The sequence below is a fragment of the Sycon ciliatum genome, chromosome 5 (assembly GCF_964019385.1).
Source record: "Sycon ciliatum chromosome 5, ocSycCili1.1, whole genome shotgun sequence".
In the NCBI taxonomy this organism is placed as follows: Eukaryota; Metazoa; Porifera; class Calcarea; order Leucosolenida; family Sycettidae; genus Sycon; species Sycon ciliatum.
In genome coordinates this window covers 19755795-19770918 of record NC_088647.1, presented here as the reverse complement: position 1 = coordinate 19770918, position 15124 = coordinate 19755795, and the positions used below count along the sequence as shown (strand labels likewise).

At 47.8% G+C, this 15124-nt stretch overlaps 1 protein-coding gene across 1 annotated transcript; it reads right to left on the bottom strand.

Moving 5' to 3' along the window:
• Window positions 1-7150: 7150 nt before the first annotated feature.
• Window positions 7151-7804, bottom strand: LOC135816880 (uncharacterized). Its single transcript, XM_065329980.1, has one exon. The coding sequence runs from the start codon at window positions 7802-7804 to the stop codon at window positions 7151-7153; it is 654 nt and encodes a 217-aa protein (XP_065186052.1).
• Between the last annotated feature and the right edge of the window lie 7320 nt (window positions 7805-15124).

Below are 15124 nucleotides of genomic sequence, written 5' to 3'. Positions count from 1 at the left end.
CACAGTGCGTGCAAACATGAAACAAACTTTAGAGTGGTCGCGGACGATCCACAACCGCTGCACTGTACTACGGACGACATTATTATTACACGCCTGAAGTGAAAGACATTAGTCTCAAAATAGTCTGAATCAGGGAGCTACATGCCAGTACACCTGGTACAGGAGTCGTCGCTTTTACAACTCAGGCCGGCCCAGTGACTGTGTAGCAGCTGCAACACGTAGATCTGCAGTTGTGCTTGGCTCTTCATAACAAGAGAGCTTGAAAGCTCGGGGCCGGCCCTACGCTATGCTTTTTTGCCTTGATGACCTAGACAAAAAAAAGCATGGGGATGTTATAAATTCTTTAAAAAAAATCCTTTTTTTTAAGACATAACCGCGTACCGGTTAAAGGGGAACTACACCCAAAAATCAAAACTTCATGGTCCGTAGAGTTTTGGACGCTGAGTCGAATGGTGAAGGTCCCACTTCGATCCGACCAAGCGTTCCTGAGATATCTTCAGTTTAAATTGTACTTTCGGGGGACGCGCCATGACGTCATGCGGCCGCGACACACCCCCTCCCACACGCCCTTCTACGTCATTGAGACTCGCTTGCCTGGGCCAAGCTCAGAAGTACAGGTATTTTGGTATGTGAAAGGAATAGTTCTGACAAAGACGTCCTCACCATGAGCGATTCCGACGTATCAGACGAGCTTGAAAGCTCAGAGCCTGAGCTGAAAATGTTTGGCTTCGGGCATGAGCCGAAATTTTCAGGAAAGGATATGGCAGCGCAAGCGGTGGCTTCCATTCGGGCTGTAAATGTGGATGAAGCAGAAATTACTGCAATTGGAGAAGTCGCTCTCCATCAGCAACATCTGGCAACCGGTTGGCTGGGCTATTTCGAAATGAAGCGGCAGCCAAAGCAGCTCAGACAAGCCTGACAATCCGTAAGTGTTTTCACAGTATAGTCCTACGTAATGCTCACAAATCGAATCGTTCTCTTCATATCGTAAATTGTGTGAAATTTTGTATTCGCACAGTACTCAGATCAGATCAATAGTCTCCTCACTCGTACTCCTGTACATGGAGTTTGCTGCGTAACATGGCTAGCATTATCTCCGTGCAAGTCGTGCAATGTGTATCGGTTCACTTGTGCTTTATCTCACATAAGTGGACTGCACCTCAATTCGTATTGTGGCGAAATACATTCTCACCGTTTGCATTATCACTTAGTCTTTACAGAATGTTGAGACGTTCTCTTGTATTTCACGTAGCTGTGTACCAACAATTACGCTGTGCACTCTAGCAGCAGCAGCAGCAGCACAGTAGCATATTGAGTGCGTTTTGCCCTACTGTGGTGTCTCATGACTGCATTACCGGAACAGCTCTGTCCTTGATTATCATTCTAAAATGTGTGCACATATCCGCCTGCGCCCCACACACACGCACGCACATGTGCTCACCGTGGTGGGCACATAGTATAGTAGTCACACATGCTCACGCACGCAGACACGCAATTTCACAAGCGCGTGCGCACACGAGTGCATAAGCATACAAGTGCCTGTGCACATGCTCGTGCACGCACACATGCGCGCACTCATGCACTTGGTTGCATACCCACACATCCCTTAGGATCACTAACGGCAATGCATCTACTTCTTGTCATTCCATGTCCCTCCCGCAAGGGGGAGAGAATGACATAAAGGAGAACACAGAATAGATGACGTGAATATCTTTGGAATGTTATATTACATTACACAAAAGCACACACACACACACTCACGCAAGTGCGCGCACACACACACACTCACGCGCATGCGCGCGCACACACACTCAGTGTCACGCGCGTGCGCGCGCACACACACACACACACACTCACGCGTGCACCCACACACACAATAATAATAATGTCTGTCTCTCACGTGCGTGCGCAAACACACTCACGTGCGCGCACACTCACGCACGGGCGCTTGCACGCACACACGCTCGTGCGCGCACACTCACGCGCGTGCGCGCGCACACACACACTCACGCGCTTGCACGCATACACACAATAATAATAATGTCTGGCTCTCATCTGCATCCATACTGAGAAAACCCAACGAGTTCCCGAATAGGTGTACACCGTTGCTGGTATGTGGACTATATTCTCTCCTTGAACTGCGGGTTATTGCGTGATGTAGCTTATCAGCAGTACATACTGTGTGTTCATACAGGAAAAAAACATGCCAGCTAGAGGCGCTGGCGCTGCAAACAGTCCTTCCTACAACCTTGGAGCGGTGGCAGTGGTCGTAGCTCAACAGTGAGTCACTGCGACCGATGGTACAGCCGCTCTTGATCTTCTTCCTGTAAAATCAAGAACAGCAATCGCAGACAGGTTCATCGATCGCACGCAGAATAGCCTAGGGAAACAGGAGATCTACTGCCGTCCACCTCATCAGGCCGGTTTCGGAAAGCCTCACATTTCGTAGTGATGTAGTCCAAAACAATTCTACAAATGCTTTGGAAAAGAAAGACTACATACAGTAGCTAGTGTTTTTGAAATATTGCACTCACCTCCGCTTTTCGACTGACACTTCACAGTGTGGCGTGCGAAAAAGGACGCACCACAGTTTCATCCACCAGCGTCCGCATCGGATGAGTGCATAATATTCCTCCTGAAAATCCTCCTCTGCCAAATGGCTGGAACACACGCGAAGGATTTACATTGTAGTCCCTAAATTGTCAAGCAAATAATTATGTCGCTTGATAGCTGCTATGGTGCACTGCTCGGCCTGTGCCAAGCACAATCCTTCAGAAATTGGTGCAGGTTCATCCCAGGGGGGTTACCAGTAAGATTATAGTAGCCAACAACACAGCCAGAAGCCATGATGACACAAATACCCTCTCCTTCCATGGACAAACAGAAAGAAGATGCGAAATCCCAGTGTTTCTGGATCTGGCCAAAGGATCACCAAGTCTCAATGACGTCACGGGTTTGTGACGTCACGGCACGGACCCGAAAAGGACAATTGAAAACTGATATATATCTCAAGAACGCTTGGTCGGATCGAAGTGGGACCTTCACCATTCGACTCAGCGTCCAAAACTCTACGGACCATGAAGTTTTGATTTTTGGGTGTAGTTCCCCTTTAACCTGGGATTCGAACCCGCACTATCGCGCGCCCTGCATGCATCCCCCGATACACTTCGCATACATACTAATTCTTCCAAGTTGTTTCACATTGTGATCTTGCATTTGAAAGCCCTATTTGAATCAGGGAGTAGTACCATATGGTATTGTACTACTCCCTGATTTGAATTTAGAAAAGCGATCCTTTCAGCTTTTCTATGTTCACATGGCAAGAAAAACGACACCGCTATGCTACGTAAGTTTCTACGTAAGGTGCTCGGTACTTCACTTAGGCTACGTAAGTTTCTACGTAAGGTGCTCGGTATTAATATTAGATCTACTAACGCGTGGTAGCCGCGTGCTGTGCACGTGCACGGCAGACATTGTGTTGCATGCAGTGCAGTCCGTTTTCGGATGTGCATGCGCGAGGAACTTCCTTCTTTGGAACTGCTTCTTGCATGAGCTGTTTCGGATATTTCGTGTCCTGGCTTATTTGGCTTCGGCTCTGCTGAGACCTCTTTTCACGGAATATTTAATGACAGGTGAGTTGATCAGTTCCCTTTGATTCATTTGCTTGTGTTGACTCTTTGATTTACGAAAAGTGTGCTGATTTTAGGTGGAATACAATAAAATTAATAATGGAAAAGCTGACAGGATCTCTTTTCTAAATTTAGCTTTTCTGCTGTCGAGGCCTCCTTTTACGGAATACTCAATGACAGGTGATCTCTGGGTTGACCAGCTTCCTTCGATTCATTTGCTTATGCTCACCCTTTCATTTACGGAAACGTGTGCTGATTTTATTCGGATTTAATAGATCCATTCGTATCTCTTTGCCCTTGCCAACAGTGTGCGAAGAACGCGAGTTCACCTTCTTGACGGTAAGGCACTGGTCATGATTGCTTCCGGCATTCCGTGCTCCGATCATAGGGTAGAATCTGAATTTTGCAGTGGCATAGCATCGTAACGCGTTGGCAGTTCCCAATCTGGAGGGAAAGGTTCAAAGACGCATTGGCCGAGTACTAGTATGCAAAATAAATTCGCATATCAGGGAAAATCTCCATTATGGAGAAGTTCATGCATTCAGTGACTTGTTTGCTTCATACGAAACAAGCCAATGGGTGCAGTCTCGTCTCGTGAAAATCTCGTACGATTGGATTTGTTTACTCGAGTCTGGGCTGTTTGATTTGTGAGTAGCGCCGAGATTGCACTGCCCCAAATAAAGTTGTGTGCTGGTAGAGCAAGAATTACGATCTGCAATCTGTTTGTAGTACCTGCAAGAATGTGCTATACATGTATCGTATTTCCTCTGTTGTTGTTTCAGTTGCCGTCATGTTGCTAAAGAAAGGTTCAGTGACTCATTTGTTTCATAAAAGACGAGTCAATGGTTTGGTCTGGCTTAGAATCTTTCGCTGTTGAAGAAATCTATTCGTGTCTCTATTGGAGAAATAATTGTATTCACCCGTTATAAAATAGGGTTAACACAAACTCACAGAGCAAATGCCATCGGTCCCTTGATGTTCGTCCTAAAGAGGTTTGACTGGATATCATTCATACTCCCCCGAAGTCGTGTAACATTTTACTATTATGGAGTGCCTTGTTTATCTCTCAGTACCTAAAACCATATATCCTTGCCCCTTATATCCTCAGGATCAGTGTAGTTGTTGGAACGAGGTGTTGGACTCAGCGATGTATTTGTTTACATTTTAATGCATGTTTATTGTTCCTACTTTGCTGTCTTGTTTTAGACAATCGTGGACACTTTGAAGTCACTGAACTGCTTCCAAAAGTTTTATCGACATCAACAGGATTACGATTTCACTACAATATGATGCCGGATGACCTTATCACGACAACCCATGACTACAATAATTATTATAAACACAGAATCAACAAAAACATCTGCGGCACACACCTGGTTACAATTCTCAAGTAAATGTGATTTAGGGTGTGGACATCTGAATTTTCTGAAAGACAAGACAATTTTATGACAGTCATGAAATTCTGCAACATCCACAGAATGACTTGCGTTTAAAAAAAGTTTCACCGCCACGACCCATATGATTCCCCTGCAGAAGAACATGAATACATGTATGCAAGACTAGTTCCATTTTCTGTAAGAAAAGGCTTGCACATCAATGCGTATGATACAGTATTGAATTTGATATAATACACATAGGGGCTCCCGTAAGAAGAACATAGGTCTGTGGGAAACACCCTAGTAAAATAAATAAAATAATAATAATAACATGCAGAGGCGCTACATGTAGGCCATCATTAGGGCATTCCATTGGTTACATAATTATATTCTTTAGCCAAAAAAACAAAAGAAATTATAGCAATAAAAACTGCTTTATGGCAGTTTTCTAAAAAAAGTTATTGTGTTCTAGTCCATGGACCTCGTCTAAAAAGTAAGAAATTAACGAAATATGATAGCCGAAAATTAAAATTTCACACAAAACCTCACAATAATCACACACAGGATGCGAGACGACCTTTTCCCCTCGTGGTCCTCTTTCATATGCAAGCATGTTGGCGCAGTACATGTACTTGTATAAGTACAAGTGTCGGAATAAACAAGTGTTGAAAGCCGTACTATTAGATCTTCAAGTGTCGTGATTATTGTGAGGTTTTGTGTGAAATTTTAATTTTCGGCTATCACATTTCGTTAATTTCTTACTTTTTAGACGAGGTCCATGGACTAGAACACAATAACTTTTTTTAGAAAACTGCCATAAAGCAGTTTTTATTGCTATAATATGCATTGTGGCCAGCCGTCTTTGATGGCACGTTACGGTAGGGGATAGGTACGGGACAGGTACGATCGAGGGTAATACGACACCGTCTCCCATACCGTACCATCAAACACAGCTGGCCACATAAAGCTGCCGGCAATATTCAAATAGGGCTTTCAAACGCAAGATAATAACGTGAAGCTACTGTATAAGGGGTCGTCCGTATTTTTCGAAAAATTAAAAAATCCGTCCTCAGGAAGAAAGGGGGTGGGTGGTCAAGAGCGCTGGCGGAATTTAATTTTTTGATTTTTCGTACCTTTTATTATTTATTTTCGTCAGTGACTCATACACTCGTTTGCACTGTAGTGTAGGATCGCAAACACCAGTATGATATACCGGTACATGACTTTTTTTTGTGGTTGTAGGACTTGCATGGCCTACTCACTTTACTTAGCTACTAGTACTTGACATACATACGTCATTTACATATACATGTACATGTAGGTGCAATCACTGAATCAGTGAACATGGGGTCAGGAGCTCTTATTTTCGAGCTGGGCATCGGTAAAAATCAAAAAATTAATGGGAAAAAATGGGGGGTGGGTGGGTGGGTCAGAGACAATTTTGCACGAGGACGGATTTTTTAATTTTTCGATAATTACGGACGACCCCTAAGCAGAAATATTCGTCTGGAATTTAATTTCGTCTTTTTCGTCCAAGGAGCTTTGGGACTAAATTAAATGCTGGACGAATGTCGATTTGTCCAGCTTTACAATATACTCTTTTAGTAGTCTAGATACAGTGCAACGAGTGTTAGTTTCCAAGATCTTTACAAGACTGGCGAACACTAAATGTCATGAAGAAAGTGAAGAGAAAGGAGGTTTATATAGGAAAGAGATTGTGATAGAAGACTGTGCAATGAAGTTTGTTGTTTTGTTAGATATCTGACGTGTGCTGTTTGGAAGAAGTGTTTGGATGCAAACAGAGCTTACAAGAGATGAGTAAAAAATACTTTTCTACAATATCGTTGTAGGCGAGGAGTGCTTAACATCAAAAGATGTCGTAATGTGTATTGGAACTATGCTAGCCAAACATTACGTAATTATTATGGTAGCGAAGTACGTGTAGTAGGTATTACAATGTGTGCGAGAGTATGGTGAATCAGTGTTTGTGATGATGAGGAAAATATGACGTGTACATGCAAACAAATGAGGATATCATGATGCGAGAACGTCAGAGACGCTACAGAGCTCCCCTCCTAGTGAATGAGTAATGAGCGATAACTAGCGCGATAAAGTGAGCAAGCAAATGGGATAAGCGAGAGAGTGTCAGAAATAGGCGGGAAATCTGACTTGACGACCAGCTCGTGTTTGGCGCGGCGGAGGCTCGTCGAATGCGAGCGATGGCGTCGGCTTGGTTGGATGGCAATGGTCGACAGACTGGTTGTCATGGAATGCTGGTTTGAGTCGGTCGATGGATACTGTGTCGGAGCGGCCGTTGAGGTCGAGGCGGAAGTACTTATCATGACGTTCCAGGACTCGGTGTGGACCAGTGTAAGGACGTTGGAGGGGCGTTCGTGTTGCATCTGTGCGAATGTAGACATGAGAGCATGTCGAGAGGTCAGCTGGGATGAACGGATGCTGGGTGGGTGGCTTGCGGGGTTGTGTAGGGCGGAGCTCGGACATGGCTTGTTTGAGGCGGCTGACATAGGACGTCGGATCCGGAAATGGCTCAGGCTCGTCAGTGAGGAAATCACTTGGCAGGCGGAGGTGGCAACCGTAGACCATTTCTGCAACTGAGCAGTTGAGGTCAGCCTTCAGGGAGGAGCGAATGCCGAGCAGGACTAGTATAGTGGCAGATGTTCCGTCCAGCGTTGGGGATTGTCGGAAGCTCGGAGTGCAGCTTTCAGTTGTCTCTACCATGCCGTTGGCAGCAGGGTGGTAAGCCGTTGTACGAATGCGAGATGTGCCAAGTAGTGACATGAGCGATGACCACAGGGATGACTCAAACTGGGCACCTCGGCCGGTTGTGAGCACAGTGGGAACACCAAATCGGGCGACCCAGGTAGCAACAAACTGGCGAGCGACGGTTTCGGCTGTAATGTCGGGTATAGCAGTGTCTGCTCTAGGATTGTAGGACAGCCGGGTACACGTGTGTAGTATCCCTGCCCGACCAATACGGAAGCAGTACGGAACTAATACGGAGCTTTGCCTTATGTATATTTAGTGTATCTCCGTATGTAAGCGTACGGCGTCTGCTGCATATAAGCGGCTGCGCATTTCTGTTTTGATGAAGAGAAGATTAGATTAGATTGGATAGCAATGAAAGCTAACTCGAAGATGAGATTTTGATAATAACGAGCTATTCAACCTCCAGGTGTGCACCGGAGAGAAAGTCAGTTATTTTGCCGCTTCTTCTCTCACTAACAATTATATCTCAGGTGTGTACCTGAAAGTAGAATAAAAGTAATTCTTGTTGATTTCACCGCGCCTTCCTCGGCTACCTATAACATTGGTGGCAGCGGTGTAGTTTTAAATAAAACAACGTGATTCGACCCCAGACCCCCATGGCTCAACCCGCTGCAGCTCCCTGCGACGAATCATGATGAGAATCATGTTTCTTGCTTTCCTGGGCTTGACCCTGCTTATTAGCTTGCAGCACAGTCAGGATGCTAGCGTGGATCACCCTTCCCTCCGCATGGCGTCCACTGGAGACTCCGATGGCGATTCCAAGCGACCCGCAACCTACATGTATACTACCGGTGGTGATGGCGAAGCTGATGAGGACGACAACAGGCAGTCTGCTGCCCAAGACAAGGAGGGTAGTCCCCAAGACCAGCAGCGTTTGATTTTCGCCGGCACGCAGTCGGAAGCAGGAGCCCACTCTTCACTTGGTACTTCGCCTCCGTGGTGGGATGCAGATTTTCGTCAACACTCTTCCTGGCTAGACAATCACTCTTTACGTCGCGCAAAGCGATGCAATCGACAACGTGAAGACCACGATTCAAGACGAGGAGGGAGGTTATTTGTCTGACGCCGAGCTAGCCGCTCTGAGTCACCGGCTCAACCAAGATGAAGATAAAACCTGGCTCGCCCTTCGCCATAGCTCCAGCCGCCGCCGTGGTTACTAACGCTGATTCCAGGTATGGCATTTTCTTTCCTGTCTTCCTTCAGTCTCCCTTTTCTCTTCAGTCTTCCTTTATGCGAGTGTGTGAATCCAGTTTAGTTTGGTAGGCGTCTGATCATGGTGAGCCACGGTTTACCCAGCTAACGTGGGACAATGTGTGTGACAACGCCCCTTATAGTTATAGTGTATTCAGTTCGGTTTTTTGAACTGCGATGTTCCTGGCGGGTTGTGCCAGCGTGCAGCAAGAGTGCTGTGGTTTCAGGTCCTATTTGGAGGACAGTTCTTTCCCTTTTGACCCCGTGAGATCGTGTGAACCTGGTGTGCTTTTACTTCTATTTTATGATTTGTTATCAGTTCATTTCTTCTGTCTACTCTAAACGTTATCATTTCCGATATAATTTGCCATCTTCCGGTTGACGCTGTTGTTCGTAACTCCTCACTAATTTTTTGAAAATCACGAGGGCGTGATTATCTGTAGGAAGGGAGGGTGTAGTATCCCTGCCCGACCAATACGGAAGCAGTACGGAACTAATACGGAGCTTTGCCTTATGTATATTTAGTGTATCTCCGTATGTAAGCGTACGGCGTCTGCTGCATATAAGCGGCTGCGCATTTCTGTTTTGATGAAGAGAAGATTAGATTAGATTGGATAGCAATGAAAGCTAACTCGAAGAATAAGGATTCAGCCTCTAGGTGAGCACCGGAGAGAAAGTCAGTTATTTTGCCGCTTCTTCTTTCACGAACGATTATATCTCAGGTGTGTACCTGAAAGTAGAATAAAAGTAATTATTGTTGATTTCACCGCGCCTACCACTCGGCACCTATTACACGTGTACCTGGCGCAACCATTTCAACCGGGTCTTAGCCGGGTACACATGTACCTGGCGCTGTCTCACCAGCCGAGGCACATGCTTTAACTGGTTGGTTGGTTTATTTTAATTCGGACAATAAACGGGAACTAGGTCCAATGATAAAAAGGCGAATGGATAAGCCGCATTTAGAAAAGAGAGGGCAGGAATTAGAAAATTTCGAAAGAAGAAGAAGTATCTGACTCATACAAGCCATGTGGTCAGTTCTTTCAAAGTTCGAAAGTGTAAAGTACCAACCGGGTCACAGGTGACCCGGTACTATATTTTCAACCGGGTCCAAGCGCCGCCCAACCGGGTGGATTACCCGGCTCACCCGGCGCTGGAGCACACACTGGTATAGGTACTGTTTCGGGCCAGCGAGTAAAGCGATCTACCATCGTCAAGAGGTAGCGAGACTCACTAGAAGATGGAAGCGGGCCTACGATGTCGACATGGACATGGGAGAAACGGGCATCAGGTTGCTTGAATGCACTCACGGGAGATGTGGTGCGGCGCTGAACTTTAGACTGCTGACAAGCGTGGCAGGTACGACACCACTCACTAATATCCTTGTTCATCGCGGGCCAGACGTAGCGAGCTGTAATCAGGTGCCTGGTAGCGCGGGTACCAGGGTGGGAGAGGCCGTGAAGCGAATTGAAAACAGCACGGCGCAGCTTGGCAGGTACATACGGGCGGGCAGACGCAGTAGAGGTGTCACAGATGAGCGAGTGATCAGTCATGGGCAGAGCTATAGATTGCCAGCATAGCGAAGTGGATGGATCCTTACCAGGACTGGGCAAGTCTGGATCATCTTGTTGAGCGACGGCAAAGGAAGCTGTGTCAATGGCAGTGATGGCAGAGACGGGCTCATCGGGTAGGTGGCATCGTGACAGTGCATCAGCGGCAGCATTCTGAGAACCCTTGACATGACGAATATCTGTCGTGAACTCAGCAATGTACGACAAATGGCGCTGTTGACGCGGGCTGTGGGTCTGTGAACGGCTGTGGATGGCATGTGTCAGAGGCTTGTGATCGGTGCACACATGGAAGACACGCCCTTCCAGGAAGTGTCGGAAATGCTTTATGGCTAGGTAAATGGCGAGGAGCTCGCGACAGAAGGTGCTGTAGCGTGTCTCAGCAGGCTTTAACTTGCGTGAAAAGAAGGCAACAGGATAACACTCATCATCTAGCTCTTGTTGGAGGACGGCACCAACAGCAATGTCTGAAGTGTCGACCATCAAGCTGTAGGCGGCATCCGGGCGAGGATGGTGAAGTGTGATGGAATCAGTGAACGCAGCCTTGACATCATTGAAAGCAGCGATGGCCGAGTCGGACCAGACGAGCGCGCCTTTGGTGCGGTGGCGTTTCTCAAGCATAGCGTGCAGAGGTGCGAGCTGAGCAGCAAGATGGGGCTGAAATCGGTGATAGAATGTGACGAAGCCGATGAACTCACGGAGCTTACGAACACTAGCTGGCTGTGGGAATTCACGAATGGCGGTCATGCGAGCGTCGAGAGGTCGGATACCTGAGGCAGTCACGTGATGTCCCAGGAAGTCAAGCTCATCCTGGCCGAACTGCGACTTCCGGACGTTGATCAAGATGCCATGTGAAGCAAGGCGGGAGAATATGCAGCGAAGGTGGGCCATATGTTCAGCGGGTGAGGCGCTAGCAATGAGCAAGTCATCCAGATATGCAAAGCAGAAGGGAAGGTCTGAAACTACCTGGTCAATGAAGCCTTGGAATGTCTGGGCTGCGTTGCGAAGGCCAAAGGGCATGCGGACAAACTCAAACAGTCCAAAGGGGGTGGTGATGGCAGTTTTCGGGATGTCGTCAGGGTGCACAGGAATGTGGTGGTATGCACGGACGAGGTCAATCTTAGAGAATATGATCTTGTCATGCAGGTGGGACGTGAAGTCTTGAATATGCGGGATGGGATAGCGGTCGGGGATCGTGCAGTCATTCAAGGCTCGGTAATCACCACAGGGTCGCCAGTCACCGGATTTCTTTGGCACCATATGCAGAGGGGATGACCATGCACTAGAGGAGGGACGAATAATGCCTAAATCTAACATGTGTTGGAACTCACACTTAGCGACAGCAAGGCGGTCGGGTGCCAGACGGCGAGGCTTAGCGTGGACGGGGTGGCCATCTGTGACTATGCGGTGTGTCACATTGTGCTTGACAGGCGAGTCACCAGTGGTCGGTCGGACAAGGTCAGGAAACTTATTCAGCAGGGCAGAATACTCACTAGGGCTATCAGTGTCCAGCAGGTTGGTAGCGGAGGTGCTGACATCCGAGGCGGATCCGACAACGGCAAGTTGAGTAGTGGAATCCCGGAGACATCTGGCGGCCAGGTCGACAGTGAGTTGGAAGTGGCCAAGGAAATCCGCACCCAGGATCGGATAGCTGACGTCAGCAACGACGAAGACCCATTTGAAAGTGCCTCGGAGACCTAAGTCTAAATCTAGCAGCTGCTGACCGTACGTGGCGATGCTGCTCTGATTCGCTGCACGGAGACGAGGACTATTGCGATGAACACGACGAGACAGAGTTACGAATGACGGAGGAAGAACACTGACGGCGGCGCCGGTGTCGACAAGGAACTCGACGGACTGGGAGCGATCCTTGACGAATAGTAAGCGCCCGGTAGTGGTATTCGAGGGGCCAACCACACTAGCGGTCGCGACTAGTGGCTGGCCTTCCCGTTTCCCGACAGGAATCGGCAGGGGTCTCGGCATTTGTTCGCCTTCGCACCGAACGCACGATGATACCAGCAAAGGTCGTCGTGGTTGTCACGGCCAGGAGACCTGGAGGCACTCGGGCGGCGTGACGGGGGCCCGGGACTACGCTCTCGTTGGCGGCCACGCTGGGAAGGGGCACCGGTGTCACGGGTCATCACATTCACAGCGGACATCAGCTTGGCGAGTTCAGCTCGGAGCTGGGCCATCTCAGCCCTGTCAGCGGTGCAGGCCTGTTCCGCATCTGTGGACGCTGTAGATCTACATGATAAGGCCGTACTAGACCGAGCAGGGGCTGCACTCAGAGCGTGAACACTTGGACCGGTGAGTGGGGTTGAGCACGTGCTTTCAACCACCTTGTCAGCAAGCGCGGCGAGGTCGTCCAGGCTGAGGCTTGCAGGTGTTGCAACCAGAATCAGGCGGACCGTCACGGGCAAACGCTGTACAAACAGCTCGCGCAGGATAGTTGGGTCTAGAGACTTTAATAATAATACTGCCCAAAAGCTGTTGCATGCGTCGGAGGACGCGACTTGGTCGGCTGTCCCCGATGTCCGCTGTCGAGAGTAGCTCACGCAACCGTGCCTGATCGGACTTTTGGGTGCGTGCGGTGAGCGCCTCTTTCAGGACTTGGTACGGCTCCTCGGCTGGCGGCGCTTGGAGCAAGTCCCGAATCTCAGCGGCGTATTCAGGAGCCAGCGAACTCACGACGACATTATACTTGGCCCGCGGGTTGGTGATGCGATGGTTGGCAAAATGCTCTTCTGCCTGTGCAAACCAAAGCTGCGGATTGCCTGGCCAGTACTGCGGCAGTCGGAAGGTGATGGCAGACACCGGACGGTCCGGTGCGTCGTGTTGGTCGTTGCGGGCGAGTGGTTGGTTTTGGGCCGGGGCGGAGGAGCTAGCGGCAGCTGAAGCTCCAGAGGCGGAAGCGGAAGAACCATCGTCGCTGGACATATTGCACTTTACTCATGTCGGGGGTCACCAATTTAGTAGTCTAGATACAGTGCAACGAGTGTTAGTTTCCAAGATCTTTACAAGACTGGCGAACACTAAATGTCATGAAGAAAGTGAAGAGAAAGGAGGTTTATATAGGAAAGAGATTGTGATAGAAGACTGTGCAATGAAGTTTGTTGTTTTGTTAGATATCTGACGTGTGCTGTTTGGAAGAAGTGTTTGGATGCAAACAGAACTTACAAGAGATGAGTAAAGACTACTTTTCTACAATAGCGTTGTCGGCGAGGAGTGCTTAAGAAACTGAACGCCAAAAATAAGTATGGCTTATCCGAAGGGGAATTGGGCACTGATTCCGATGAGCTATGTCTCGAGCCGATCAGAGAAGAGGAACCGTGTCAAATTTCATAAATAACACCTTCCATATTTGGAAATTGGGCTTGATGACGTGCGTACTGCTTAGCTGTCACCATGCTGTGCATGCTCAGCAGTGTAATTGAATGGAAGAAAACAATTACTTTGATGTTTTGCAGCTCTATTTCGTTCCCTGACGGGAACCAAATCTAAATGTAGGAATTTGTTGAGCAGGAGAGTGACACATGTTTTCTCGAAGGCTGTCCAGGCTGCAGTGGTGATGAAGAAGACACGATCATCACCCCGAGATCGATTGTAGCGAAGTGGAAAACTCATGGTGAATTTGCTTCCACTCCAAGGCAATGTCGAGGTATGAAGGGTGCTTGTACTGCCTTCCAAAGTGAAGATGAGGTGAACATGGCTGTGCATAGCTGTTGTTCTATGCTAACTTACCTACACACACACACACACACACACACGCACACGCACACATTCTGACCGTTGACGCCCATCGCCGGGGTGATGCTACAGGCTACATCAGAAGCCATAGCAACTTTTGCTGGGATTGCATTATTCAGCAGCTTGCAAAACTGAAAAATTGACCACCACTATTCAACCTGGTCTACACCACACAGCACTTTCAAGTGGCCTTTTCTCGCACAGACACATATGCACACCGACACACAAACACACACATCCACGCACACACACACACACACACACAGACACGTACAAACACGAACATCTTACAGAATCAAAGTAAGCAGTGTGTGAGTTTCACGATTACCGGTATGTACAATGCAGCGGAACTGTAACCAGAAAACAGTGACCAAAAGCATACAACTCAATTACCGACATGCAACGAACTGACTCCATGTTCGGGAATATTCAACCAGTGGACAAACTGTATGGTATCATGCTTTAAAGTCTACTCAATTATCGCCGAGGCATAGTCATCGTCAAGGCAAAGTCAAATTGTAATGAAAAGCGAATTCCACAACAAGGCAAGTCTCACACAAATACACCCAACCAAGAGGAGAACACAGCTATCATGAATCAAAATTGTATGAAGCATGTAGAAGTAAAATACGAGCGCAAAGCATGGAACAATAAATCAACAACAAACAATGCTAGTTTTTGTCCACCCAACTGCTTTCTACAAACCATACTACACGCGAAGTAAAAAGAATTCAAATCAGACTAACTTGTCACCCCTACTGGACATGCACTTGGTATGAACAGTGAGAAGTTCCAGTCACGTCAGATCACAGTAGTACATGTAACA